This window comes from Myotis davidii, unplaced genomic scaffold, assembly GCF_000327345.1.
Source record: "Myotis davidii unplaced genomic scaffold, ASM32734v1 scaffold2325, whole genome shotgun sequence".
NCBI lineage: Eukaryota > Metazoa > Chordata > Mammalia > Chiroptera > Vespertilionidae > Myotis > Myotis davidii.
Window position 1 is genome coordinate 18344 of NW_006295913.1, and position 15114 is coordinate 33457.

A 15114-nucleotide genomic window follows, 5' to 3' on the forward strand; every position below is an offset into this window, starting at 1 on the left:
AACCGAAGGACTTGTATGCATGCATATAAGCATAACCAATGGACATAAGACACTGGTGGGTAGGGGAGGCCAGGGGATGGTCAAGGGCGGGGGGAAAAAGGACACATATGTAATACCCTTTGTAATACTTCAAGCAATAAAAAAAAAAGTGAATTGTTCAAGTACCCAACACTTTGCTTACTCCACACTGAGTCTAACCCATACTTTCCTACAAATTGCTCACAATAAACATCATGTCTATATTCTATTCAAATGAAAACTTTAATCAGATTTTACATTTATTATTAATATAACATGCTATATCTATAGAAGTCTGACAAATCCCAATCTAGTACTTGGCTTAAATAATATGAGCACTTGCTTCAGTCTTCATTAGTTTTAGCCTTTCTTTATTGTGACTTTAAAAAAATAATTTCTAGAAGTGCATGATTTCTTTGAACTACTCTGTTTAGGAAAAATTCAAGTTAAAACATTATCAGTAATGAATTAATCAGTTGTATAAAATGTCAAATTCAGATTACAAAATGTCAAATACTACAAAAAATGTATTTTAAATTAGTTCAAATTAAATATGGGGCCATTTCACTTACATATCTAATTTGAGTCTTCAGTGTTTCACTTCTTTTTTGTATTAATTCCATTACACCAGGTCATATTTCAGTAATTTCTCAACTACCCTAGACAAGAATAAAAAGAATTCAACTCCTGTCAATTAAATGATATGTCTTCGTGTGATCACAACGAGAAACTTCTGCTCCTACAATCCACAAGCAAGAAATAAATAACACTGTTCAGAATACTAGTAAGGACTGCATAGCTGTGAGCATTCACATTCTGATTACAGAACTCTTCATATCAGCACACAAGGACCAATTCCTTTCAAGATTCAACTTTGGTTGAGAATCACTGAGGTCACAGATAAGCCATAAATACAGAGGTTACAGACACTGGCCAAAGTACTCCCAATAAGGCAGCAGGGTTTTCAAGTGGTGCCTTTCCTTCAATAACAAACACATTCGGAAGATTCAGGAGCATGATTCCATTTTCCTTAAAATGTTATGACATCCTGTTGAATCTTCTTCTACTAGGCCTGCTGAGACCAGAGAAACCGATCACATTTTTCAAGCATACTTTGTATCAAGGCTCTGAAATCACAAAGAAAAGAAACAAGTAAATTTAGTTCTCATTGTTCATTCTTTACAAAGAAACTTTAAAAACTATAAATAGAGGATTCAAAAGCTGTCTGACTCTAAGCATCGAAAGACACAATCAACAGAGTGAAAAGGCATCCTGTCCTACAGAATAGAATACATTTGCAAATCATGTATCTTTAGAGATTAATATACAAAATGTATACAAACTCATACAACAAAAAAACAAATAGTGCAACTGAAAATGAGCAAAACACTTGAATAGGTACTTTTCCAAGGTGACATACAAATGGCAACAAGCACATTAAAAAGATGCTCAACATCACTAATTATTAGAGAAATGCAAGTAAGAACCACAATAAGATACCACCATAGGACAACTATTATTAAACACACACACCAAAAACAAACAAAAAACAACAGAAAATAACTAGTATTGAAAAGAATGTAGAGAAATTGGAACCCTTGTGCATTGTGAACAAGAATGTAAAATGGTGAGCCTCTATGGAGAAGTTATAGCAGTTCCTCTCAAAATTAAATTACCATATGATCCAGCAATTCCAGTTCTGGGCATACCCCAAAAAATTGAAAGCAAAGTCTCAGAGAGACATTTTATACAATCATATTTATAGCAGCATTACTCACAGAGACAAGAGGTAGAAGCAACCCAAGTGTCCATTGACAAATGAGTGGATAAACAAAATGTGGTATGCACATATTATAGAATATTATTTAGCCTTAGAAAAGGAAGGGAATTCTGACACTTGCTATAATATGAATAAACCTTGAGGACATTACACTAAGTATAATAAGCCAGTTACAAAAAGACAAATACTGCATAATTCCATTTAAATTAGGTACTTAGAATAGTCAAAATCACAGAGACAGAAAGTAGAATGGCAGTTGCCAGGGGCTGGGTGGAGGGGAAAATGAGAAGTTATTGTTTAATGGATATAGAGCTTTGCAAGATGAAAAAGCTCTGGAATTGAGCTGCACAATGGTATGGATACACATAACATTACTGAACCAAACACTAAAAAATGGTTAAGATGGTTAATTTTATGTTATCTGTACTTGACCACAACTAAAAAACAAACAAAAAACCTAAGACAATTAGGTATCTGATACCAATAATATTCTTAAAGAACTGAGTACACATCAGATATTCATTCACATTAATCCAAACTGCCTTGGTCATGATTGTGAACAAAGTATTACTTTAGCCTCTTCCCTTAATCACCTTAATCAACAGGTGAGTCTCAGTCCCCTCATCTGTTGTTAGGGGTTGGGACTGGATGATCTCTCTAGTCCCATCCCCCTCTGAAAATCTTGGGTTTCCACATTTCCAAAGCACCTATGGAGAGGGCATGACAGACAGGTATTACCTCTGTCTTTTCTCAGCAATCCTTAGGATATCACAGGTTCTGGTAAACCTCTCTGACAGCTCAAGTGTCAAACCACATTCCTGTAGCAGTGACCAGGCCCGATCTGGACCCATGGCCTTAGCTAACAGCAGTGCTACATTCTCCAGGTTAACAGGGGAAGGCCCATCACTGAAGCTCCCATTTGGTGAATTCTGGGGATCTGGCTTTGTGTTTTTGTTCTGAACAAGATGTAGGAGAAGTTTCCACTCCTCCATGGTTTCTGGGATCCAACCTACACAAACACACAAAAACATAGAAATATTGGCTCTGACTGCTCTTTGTACTCTGCCTGCACATATGAGACAGTCAAAACAGTTTATGAAAACATTTAGTTGCAACATACAAATATTAGAGAACATAATCTCATCACCCTAACACAAAGATGTTTTCTGAACATCTGCTGAATAAATAGTTCATGACAAGGAAAAGTCACAAAATTAACTTCAATATTCTTTCATTGACTCATTAATTACTCAGGGCATATTCTATGCTGGGCGCTGAATGTGTAATGAAGAACTCTTCTGGGACTTACAGCAAAGGAGACAGATCTTAGACAAACACATAAATGCACTATCCTTATATATTTTCTAGAGACCTGGTGCACGAAATTCGTGCACCGGGGTGGGGTTGGGGGTGTCCCTCAGCCCGGCCTCTGCACCCTCTCCAATCTGGGACTCCTTGTGGGACCAGCCCTAAACCGGCAGTCAGACATCCCTCTCACAATCCAGGACCACTGGCTCCTAACTACTCACCTGCCTGCCTGCCTGATTGCCCCTAAACACCTCTGCCTGCCGACCTGATCACCCCCTAACCACCCCCCTGACGGCCTGATTGCACCCAAATGCCCTCCCCTGCCAGCCTGATTGCCCCCAACTGCCCTCCCCTGCTGGCCTGATCACCCCCTAACTGCTCTCCCCTACTGGACTGATCACCCCCAACTGCTCTCCCCTGCTGGACTGATTGCCCCCCTAACTGCTTGCTCCCCGTCACTGGCCTGATCTCACCCCTAACTGCTTGCTCCCCTGCTTGCCAGAGCGCCCCTAACTGCTTGCTCCCCTGACGGCCTGATCGCCCCTAACCACCTCCACCTCGGCCCCTCCCACCATGACTTTGTCCGCAAGGAAGTCGGACATCCAGAAAATGTCCAGTCGACCTGGTCTAATTAGCATATTACCCTTTTATTAGTATAATTACCAAGTGATACAGAATTTTAAAAAACAAACTACAAATTTGACGGCTAGCTAGAATTATATACATAATCACTGAAATGTCCACCAAATTTCTTTATTGACAGTCTGAAGTGACTTCTAAAATACAACCAAGAATAAACAAATGGGATTAACATACCACTGTCCCCATCCATCAGGCTCATATCATTCAAATATACTATGTTGGTGAAGGCCTCTCTTCTTCTCTCCAGCTCCAAACAGAGAGTAAGATATCCAGGCCAGAAACTTTAAAGAAACCAAAGTAGAAGAAAGGAATAAAAGGCAGTGAATTTATCTGGAGCTGCACAGTCCATTACAAAAGATACTAGGTGTATGTGGCTATTTAAATTAAGCAAAAGTAAATAAAATTTAAAAGTCAGTTCCTCAGCTGACCAATCCATATTTCAAGTACTCAGTGGTCACATGTAGCTAATGGCTATCATACTGGACAGTGCAGAATATTTCCATTACCATTAAGTTTTGACAGCCCTGATTGGGAGTATATAAGAAAAAAGAATAAAAGCTAGTGGTAAATACTGACATTCAAGGCCAAGCACAAATTATTACTTTATATATATATACATACTTTATAAATGTAAAGATTCAAAACAAATTAGCATATTTTCTCCAAATGTGAAAGTTCTCCTTGACTCTTCTCCCCCTTCATTCGCTATATCCAGTATTATAAATCCCACTGCATTTTCCTTCTAAATGTCCCTTGGATGTGGTCCTTTTGCTGCCTTACTAATCACCAATTCAGTTAAGAATGAATTACTGCCATAGCTTTTAAGCTGGCCTTTCTGTCTCCAATCTTTCTCATGTATGACACTAAAAATGATTTCCAGAAAGTTCCATTTTTATGTCATATGCAAAAGTCTAAAAGGTCTCTACTGATGACTAAATTCTTCTGACCAACTTTCAAGGTCCTCCATGATATCATCACCCACCACCTGGCAAGTTTCATCCTTCATTATCAATAAATACACATGTATCAAGTACCTGCCATTATAAGGGAAAAGGAAGAAACAGGTCCCTATCTTCAAAAGATTATAATCGAGGGGGGTCACATACGATAACATGGCTTGGCAATAACTAACTGACTAATATGTGGTATGAATAAAAAGTAATGTCAGGTTTTCCTGCCCTTATTCTTGTTTCTTAAGCCTCACCAGCCCTCCTCCTGGCTCCTTTTAAATACAAATCCTATCCAGCCTTCAGGGCTTACCTCCAAAGTTTCATCTCCTCCCTGAGTCCTTCACTAGCAATTCTCCTGAGAACATTCTGATCCCTCCCAATTTGGTCAACCCTATAGCAATTATAATTCAAATCACAGTCTAGAGCTTAATTAAATACCATCTGTATGCCTGGGGTTAGCAACTAAGCCAGTGGTTCTCAACGTTGGCTGCACGTTAGAATCACCTGGGAATCTTTTTAAAATCCTGATTTCTGGGCCTCATCCTCCGGAAATTCTGTTTCTTTGTTACTAATGTTGTGGCCCCACCCACAAATATGAAAAAAATATGCACAAAAATTAAAAGGAAAAGTTTGTGTACTTAACTATCACTTAAGATACTTTCCTGTAGCAAAGAGTATTCGCAAACGATAAAGTATATCAATTCAGGCCCTTAACTACTACAAAGTTATTAACTGAAATGATTCTAATCTTAACTTCAGCTTCTAAGAAAATTCTCTTACCCACAAGATCTGCAGATGTCAGTCATTTTCTCTTTGGTTATAAAATCTGCAGGTAGTTTAATTAGATGAAGGATCAGCTGACTGTAACCCCAGGAAAACAAGTGTGAATGAGGCCTGTGAAATGAAAAACTCCCTAAATTAGATAGGAAACAAATTCTACAAAATGCTTATTAGTCATCTAATAGGTAAGAGCAGAATTTAATTATATTTGTTCCATTATTATATTTTTCAAACATTTTTACTTGGATTTTAAAAAATTTTAAACATTTTTCCTATCACAAATACCTACTTATTATTTAAAATTAGACATTTTTAGGTAATCAAAAACAAAAGAAAGAAGCCTATACTTTCATCCACTCAGATAGCCACTGTATATCCTTCCAGACCTTTAGTTTAGGCATATAGGATAGGTATTTGGGGGCTTTTAAAGCTTCTCTGCAGGAAAATATGAGAATCATTTGTGACACATTATAAGTATCAGTGTGTATTTTTTATGAATTCTATTTTTTTTAATCCTAAATCAGGTATGTCTAGAAATTTCTGGGAAGAAAATACACACAAACACATATGCACAATTTTTTCCCTTCTGTTACAGGATAGCAAAAAGCTACAAAAATTCCAGGGCAGGAGGAATAGGGAAACTGAGACAAGAAAATTAAAATAAGGCCAAGCAGTTTGGACAGCTTGCAGCTAGCTTGTAAATAACAAGCCCTTATCTTCCCCAGCTAAGGACATTTGAGAGCAAATGGTTAATGTGTCTCCAAAGACAGCATAGTGAAATGAGGAAGGGGAAAGAAGAAGGAGGAATGCAGTCTATCTCATCCCATTCCCTAAACAGAAAAGCCAGCAGTCTCAGGGCATGGCAAGATAAAATTGCCAGGTGCTTCTCACAAATTCTGGGCAAGCCAAAACAAAGTAAAAAGGGGACCTTAAAAATTAACCAAGATATTTGGCAGAGGGGTTTTAAAATCTATAGACAAAAAAGTATATAAGGCAAACCCTCCCCCCGCCCTCAAATCCCCACCCCATAACTCCTGGGATTAGTCAAGAGAGCCCATACGTGCGTTATGCAGAATGATAAATTTGCTTGCCTTGTTCCTTTAATAAATTTGCATGCCTTACTTTTTAAATTACTTTCTTAATAAATTCACTTTAACACAATTATCTGGGAGTCACTCGTTAGAATTCATTCTGATGAGCATGACAAGAATCAAGGTGGGGACAGCCCTCTTCCTTCAGGGGGCTTTCCGATAACACCTCTCTGGTGTCTATGAGAGGTGCATGTAACACTTCTAACACAGGTTTGGTTATCAAGAGCTCTTAATGTGGGTCCATGAAAGAGCTTAAAAGGGTCAGTTTTGTTTTGCATGGATATGCATTTTTCTAGGAGAAATCAGGTTCTTAATAGGATCTATAACTAAAAAATGTTCAGAACCACTAGGAAGTGCACTCAATCTCGTTACTACCATAACTTGGCTCAGTCTCTTCCAGAGCTGTTCCTGAAGTAAGCAAGGAATGCTATATGTGAATAAACCAGCTCCATTCCAAAGAAACATCAGAGCTTAAAAAGAGGATTTCTATACCTGGGATTTCCTTCATCATCCATAGTGCTTGTGCTTGGGGGAGCATCATGGGACACTGCTAACAGCAGCCAATCCAATCTTAAAGACTCTGGTTGTAGAAGGGACTCAAGGAAGGACTGCCTAGGAGACAGAAAATAGGGGAGAAAAGTCACCACTTTTCATGCTGAAAAAGGAAACATAAATTGTGGGGATGTGAAAATATTACTGAGGAATCATATAGTGAATAATATAACTTGAAAATAACTTCAGCTACAAAATGTCTAGAAAAGCTGGTGAAAGTCTAATAGCCTTTTAAATGAACAGGTGAGCCCCAAGATAATAAGGAAAATACCAAACAGCCAAAAATAAAAAGAGAAATAAAAGTCAGTATGGCAAATAAGAATCAATCGAAGGAAGAAGAAGGGTGGTGGTGCAGGGTGGGAAGAATAGCCAGTCTCAATAACAGGGGCTGTGTAGAGATAGAAAATGAAACCTGTCTAGTTTCAACTGCCCAAATCCTTCTCTTTCATTGTAGATGCCTCAATTCTATGGCAGCTGACAGTAAAAATCCTACAACTGCTATACAAGAGAGGTAATACCCTATCTGAAGAAAGAAAAATCTACAAATACTAGTAATTCTTGCCTTCTTACCGGTGATCTTCAGGCCTTGATTTCACTAGACTGTCTAAATAGGCCAAAAACTGAGCAGGATGATGATGACAAAGTTGCATGACATCCGAAGGCAAAATTGATGGGTAAAACTTGATCAAGGATCGAAGGGCAGATTCCCCAAACTTCTCATACAATCTGCATTTAAAAATAAAACATATTAGTCTCTAACTCCAGTGAGATGATATAGCTTGGTTACATTATCTAAGTACTTATTAGAAATAAATACACTAACAAGAAGCTGACAAACATGCAACTGAATAAAACTTTACAGACTAAGACCAAAAAAAAAATGCATGTGATTTAGTTCATATAAACAACATACACAACAACTTACTGGGTAGCATAAGCAATCAACAAAGGACTGTCAAAAGGGACCGAGTCATCCACTAATTTTAATTTTGTTGGTAGATCTCCTTCTTCCATCTCCATATATGTAGGACTGGAACTTGCCATTTCTGAAAGATAAAACATACCCTTTTCCCTTCATCTCATAACTGTAAATATTTAATTCATGAACACATTAGTTCAACAACCATGACTCATGCACCTACCCTGTGCAAGGCCCTATGCTCATTAAGCACTGCAGGAGAGACAAACAAGAACAAGATTCGACCTCTGCTTTTAAGAACCTTAAAACCAAATTGGGAGGCCAAGCATATTACAAGTTTTAAACAAGAAAAAGTAAGAGATCACCAATATATGTCTCTATTACCCTTGAAAAAGAGATATACAGTATATATGTATACTATCAATGCCAAATTCCTATTTTTTCTTTTGAAACAAAATAAGTTATTCCAATTTAATTAAATTAACTTAAAAATTTTTACCTATTTTTTAAATATGTTTTTATTGATTTTTAGAGAAAAGGGAGAGGGACAGAGAGAAACATCATCATTGGCTGCCTCCTGTAAGCCCCCTACTGGGGATGGAACCTGATACTGGGCATGTGCCCCGCCTCAGAATTGGATCAATGACCTCTTGGTTCCTGGGTTGATGCTCAACTGCTGAGAGCCACACCGGCTGGACTGACCTATGTTTTTCTTAAACATGTATAGGAAAAACTTCTTTCTCTGAACAAAGACTTGACTTTTGGGAACAGCCTATTCATTTAAAGCCATGTATGGTAAAAAAAGTGAATTATGATCTAATTAAAAACCACTTGTAGTTAAAAGGCTGTTTTCATAATTACAACATCATTGCAAGGGTGGAGCCTGTTCAACAACCCATGTCTAAAACACCAACATTCAATTTCTGATTTTTTAAAAAATCATTTCTTCTCAGTTTTATTATTTCCTATTTGACTGTATCAGGCAATAAGTACTTAAGGTAATTCAGGGAGGAGGCCATCATTTAAAGCTTGGGAAGCAAAGGTAAGCTTTAGATTGGGTGGAAGCTAAGCCAAACGTAACCCTAAATTCAAGCAAGCAGTGTATAATCTCAAACTAACTACCAGGCTTGCTCTAGGAAACTCTGGTAATAAGTTAACAACCAATCAGGCTGAAGAGATTCTTTTCTGTTATTTTCCTGTGACCAGGGCTGGATATGATTACATAATAGGAACATACATAGCAAATAAAAGTCTGCCTCAACACAGAAAAAGAAATTGAAATCATTTCTTTTACTTTTAACAGCTAAATATCAATTGAAGCAGATATTATAAATCCATTTTCTAGAAAACAAAAAGATCTTTAAGTCAATAATATAAAAATGTATTTTGACTTGTGACTATTCACTTTTCTAATAAATGAAAAGTGTGTTTAAGGTCTAAACCAAGTATAAGACAGACGGCATCTTTGATTCAAGCAGAATGTTGAATTTAAAAAATTCACCTCTTCAAAAACATGGGCCTATGCCAGGGGTGGGCAAACTTTTTGACTCGAGGGCCACAATGGGTTCTTAAACTGGACCGGAGGGCCGGAACAAAAGCATGGATGGAGTGTTTGTGTGAACTAATATAAATTCAAAGTAAACATCATTACATAAAAGGGTACGGTCTTTTTTTTTTTTTAGTTTTATTCATTTCAAACGGGCCGGATCCAGCCCGCGGGCCGTAGTTTGCCCACGGCTGGCCTATGCAGTAGAAAGCGCATGCATGGTCTCTGGAGTATGAGAGCTGGTTTCTACATGAGGATGACAAATAGTGTGACCTTCACTCAAGTGTAAAAGAAAGACTGCTGGCTGTCAACCAAATCTCCAAGGCAGACATACAAGCTTTTCGGCCACATACATTCTCTTCCTTCTGGACACCTGGATAGGTTACATTTCCCAGTCTCCTTTGCAGTTAAATGGGGTCATGTGATAGAATTCTTACCAATGAAAAGTGAACAGAAGAGATGTAAGCAACCACCAGGCCAAGCCTATAAGAGCATGTTTGACCCACCATGTGCTTTCTCTAGCACGTGACAACCCAATCTCAATCACAAACCCAAAGGAGGATGGAACTAAAAAAAAATGAAAGGAATTCGGAACTCTGGATTACCATATGGAAGAGAGCTGCCTACTGACCTGAAACATCTGCCTTGAATAGTATATAAGCAAGAAATAAACTTCTGCAAAATCTGAGTTAATATTTCATGAGATAGTACAGCAGTGTAACCTACTTAATGATTATAATCTCCCTGTGCCTGTTTCCTCACCATCTCCTCTGAAGATTGTTATAAGGACAAAACGAAACAATGCCTGGAAAGTGTTTAGCAAAAATAGTGGCACACAATAGTACTCAATAAATGGTAAACATTACTAATATTACTAAATATTAGTAAGTTACTCAGAGGGATTTTTTCATTTTTATATATCTATGCTTATAAAAATCTTACTTTAACCCCAACTTCTCTAATACTGCTGTCACTTTCTAAATATGATTGAAAGAAAGAAAACTAATTTCTTATGATACAGATGCAAATTAAAGCAATATTTGAAGAACTATCAAAAATTAAATTGTGTCGGCGTTGGTGGTATAGTGGTGAGCATAGCTGCCTTCCAAAAATTAAATTGAGTGTAAAAAAGAATGGAGGTTAACCAGAACAGAGGTAATTTTCTACTTAATTCTTATATTTTCAACTCAAAACTGCCAAGGTGCTCTATATCAATTTCTACCTTTAGTAAGGCAATCTGACTATTACCTTTCAATCCTTCGATAAAAGTATCCCAAACACAATGATTGTTTGCATAAGTAAGCTTGATACTCTCCTTTGCTCTCTTCAAGTCCAGGAGAAAAAAGTACTTCTTTAGGAACTGACAAGCCAGAATTTCAGAAGAGTGCTGTTGCGAAGTGTGGTCCTCATGTCCATTTGTGCTTTTGATCTCAGAGTTCAGTACCTTCAATTCTAAACACAGTGTTGTCAATTCAGCCAGGTCCTTCCAGAGACCGTTTGCTATGCTCCATGGAGAACATACTCGAAAGAAGTCATCCAAGGGCTCCCTCAGACTATTTACAGATTCACATGCCTTGTGATCAACAGTTTCTTCATTGCCTAAAGAGTCCCTTTTTTCTTTTTCATTATCTTCAACCAATATTCCATTTTTTGACTCATCAAACAATAGTACATCCTCGTTCGATGTCGTGGATGAGTTGCAGGTGCCTGAAATGCCTGAAAAGTCCTTCATGGCAAATGTTTTTTCTAACTGTGAAAGCCACTCCTGTAAAACCATTCTCAGAGATTTAGGTTCAAATAAAACCAGTGGGTCCTGTAGCTTGGTCCTATACAAGACAAACAAATATGAAATTTGTTTTATGTGTGTTTTTTTAAACAAGTTATTTCATGCTAAATAAACCTAATGAATACAGCATACTAATCTGGAATACAAGTTTTACTTTTCTACTCTTTAACAACTACCTAGGCAACATGACAATACAGAGAACATTAACTGTATACTAATTCTCAAATTTCAATTCCAAATGAGACTACCTCTGCCCCACATTGTCTCGGGACCATTAGTGATGATCCCAAAAGGTCATTCCCATTCACTATAAAACTTCCCCCTTCATAAATACTCACATTGCTTCTGCCGTTGCTATTTTGAGCTCTTGGAATTTATCTTCTTCTGGAGGTTGACTAGTTACTTCTTTTATTCCCCTAGAAGAGAGTGAAAAGAGTTAGATGGGATTATAGCTTCCTTAGACAAATATTTCTAAGTGCTTACTAAGTGGCAGGTATTGTACTTAGTGTTAAATGAAATAAACAGATGAGTATACAAAATGGTCAATGGCTCAAGTCAAAAAGAAATGCATGCAAATAACTAACTATAATCTAAAAGAGAATAAAATGAATGCTAAAGAGCAGCACATACATGGTGCTATGAAAGCACACAAAAAAAGGAGTAATTCTTCTGACTAGGCAAACAATGGAAACTTTCCTAAGGAAGTGGTATTTGTGTCAGAAAATATGGGGAGAAATACTGCAAGCAGAAGAAAACAACACAAAGAAAGACAGTGAAGTATACATACCTAGTTCTCCCACAGGACTGAAATTTAAAAATGAGGCTGGAAAGGTGAGCTAAGGTCAGGCTGAGGGCTGCCTAAAATGCCTAGGCATATCTGTACATTTCTTCTCTAAGTATATACAGATTCACTAAGTTATTCTGAGAGTAACACGCCTTCTATTTCATCTCACTGCCCAGACACACTGGGCTATGGGTCTCTCTCTCGATTCCTGAATGAGTGCTGAGGTTGCTTGCCTCTAATGCTCAGATTCCCTGAACCATGAGATGAGGCAGAGACCAGAGAGACAAGGCACTTCACACTGTGCCAGAACAAGGACTATGCCACCAGCATATCATAAGGAAGTATAAGGCAAGACATCAATACCAATGCTCTCACTTTATAGGCTAGAGAATATTACTGACCTACCCAAAGTTACATATTAGTCAGAAGCAGAGCCAGGACAAGGCCTAGATCCTTGGTCACCTTACTCTTAATTTAATACTCCTTCTCTAACATCCCAAAACTTGGAAGAGATTTGGAAAGGAGGAAATTGTGAAGGAGATAGATACAACTCTGCTATATTAAAACTGTCTTAACAGATTTGCTATGGGTAGATGTAATTTTCCAACATTTACTGTGGTATTCACAATTTTTAAAAAATACATTTTTATGGATTTCAGAGAGGGACAGGGGAGAGAGATAGAAACATCAATGATAAGAGAGAATCACTGATCAGCTGCCTCCTGCATGCCCCCTATTGGGAATCGAGCCCACAACCCGAGCATGTGCCCTTGACTGGGATCAAACCCAGGACCCTTCAGTCTGCAGGTCGATGCTCTATCCACTGAGCCAAACCAGCTAGGGTTGTGGTATTCACCATTTTTATGAGCTACCTTAGCAATCAACAATGAGCAGGGTCATATATATACCTTCCATAGCCTATGGTTTTCTTCACACTGATAGATGACCCCTCCAGAATTTACACAGATTTATATGCAAGAGCTTACTCTGTGTCTTCCTCCTTTGAGCAAGTGACAGGACTCACATCTTCTTCACATAACTGTTCATCACCCCTGGGTTCTGTTCTCACTTTCAGATCAGGGCTTGTATGAAGGGTGCCAATCTTCTCAGTAGTTTTACGTACAAAGCTAGAAACACTGGAAGTCAAATACCAAAAAACTAACATGAAAAGAAATCTAATTATTAACAAAAATGAAAAATTCAGTACCTAGTTGTCTATGTTTCTATTAGTCCCAGAAAGGCAACTTGGACTTAATAAAAGAAAGACCGCTTGACTGCTTACAGCAATTTCCCTAATCAACTATATATTTCACATAAGGTCCACGTAAAATTTACAATATAAGAATTCACTTCATTTACTAAACTGCCTTAAGTGCTAAAGAAAAGGTCTTTTTTTTTTTTTTTAAAGAAAAGGTCTTCAACTCCAGTCTGTGATGTTTCTGTCAATTTAAGCAAAGAAAGCCATATGGCCACCTGCTCCACACTAGCCAGAGAATTAATAAATTTCTTCATGAAACTCAGCTGCCAACTAGTCACAACATATTCTTCTTGATAAGCAAAATTTGTATCCAGTAAGACAGATAAGCAGTTAAGTAGTTGTACAAAGTCTTCTCTCTCAAACTCAAATGCCAATCTTGGTCCCATGGATTAGCTAGAAAGACTTCTGAAGTCTCCAATTCTGAGCCCAAACTGAGAAAGGATCAAAAATTGACTAATGATAGCCCTGGCCAGGTAGCTCAGTTGGTAAGAGCACCCACCCCCCCATACACCATGGTTAAGGTTTCAAACCCCAGTCATGGCACATATAAGATTTAATGAATGAATGCATAAATAAGTGCAACAACAAATCAACGTGGGTTTTTTTTTCTCTCTCTCTCTATAAATCAATAAGTAAATTTTTTTTAAAAAGAAAAAGGAAAAGGCAATGACTAATATATATATAAGCTGTTTCTATAAGGGATGAGAAAAATACCAGATTTTTAAACTTTTGCTGTCTGTGGGTTAAAAAACCACATCTATAACAACTCAAATATCCAGCTACTCCAAGAGGGAAGCTAAATTCCCCAAGATGGAAATGAGAAGTTAACAGCTCCATATAACAGGTGATATGAGAAATAACCTAGAGACTTTACTTTTTCTCATTTAAAATGTCTTTCCAGTCCTGACTGGTGTGGCTCAGTTAGTTTAGCATTGTCCCATGCACTGAAAGGTCACCAGTTCAATTCCCAGTCAGGACACATGCACAGGCTGCAGGTTCAGTCCCAGGGAGGCAATTGATCCATGTTTTTCTCTCTCTTGCTCTCTCACCTTCCTCTCTCTGTAAAATCATTAAAAGCATTTTTAAAAATCCTATATAATAAAAGCCTAATATGCAAATCGACCAAACAGTGCAACAACCAGTGGAACAACTGGTCACTATGGTGCACACTGACCACCAGCGGGCAGACGCTCAATGCTGGAGCCGCCCCAGCCCACAGGCCCCAGGCCAGCCAAGGCGGGTGCCAGCAGGGGCCCCTGATCACCCCAGCAGTTGCCCCACAGATCGGCTCTGATCTCCAGCCAGGCCTAGGGACCCTACCTGTGCACGAATTTCATGCACCAGCCTCTAGTTAATGTAATAATCTATCACCTGCACTGTTGTCTTTTTTAACCCCAGCCCACAGGCCCCAGGCCAGCCAAGGCGGGTGCCAGCAGGGGCCCCTGATCACCCCGCCGGTCACCCCACAGATTGGCCCTGATTGCCGGCCAGGCCTAGGGACCCTACCCATGCACAAATTGCGTGCACCGGGCCTCTAGTGAATAAAATGAAATGGCTCTCCATTCTCAGCACAAAAGTACCTAAGGGGACAAAGAAAGTAAAACCAGAATGGGATTAAATGACAAGACTAATTAGTTTACCTTTCCTTGACAGCCTGAAGAGACACAAGAGGAGATGGAGAGCGAAATGATAATGGAATG

General features: G+C 38.3%; 1 protein-coding gene across 1 annotated transcript in view; it reads right to left on the minus strand.

The window, feature by feature from the left end:
• Positions 1-242: 242 nt before the first annotated feature.
• Positions 243-15114, minus strand: part of HPS5 (Hermansky-Pudlak syndrome 5) — a 33698-nt gene continuing 18826 nt past the window's right edge. Inside the window, 11 exon segments of the mRNA XM_006770884.2 lie at positions 243-1145; positions 2537-2807; positions 3923-4029; positions 5479-5592; positions 7062-7181; positions 7692-7847; positions 8047-8167; positions 10835-11412; positions 11711-11788; positions 13143-13292; positions 15055-15114. The exon segment at positions 15055-15114 is cut by the window's right edge and continues 15 nt beyond it. Of these exon segments, the coding sequence (XP_006770947.1) occupies positions 1085-1145; positions 2537-2807; positions 3923-4029; positions 5479-5592; positions 7062-7181; positions 7692-7847; positions 8047-8167; positions 10835-11412; positions 11711-11788; positions 13143-13292; positions 15055-15114 (1816 nt within the window). The 3' untranslated portion in view covers positions 243-1084.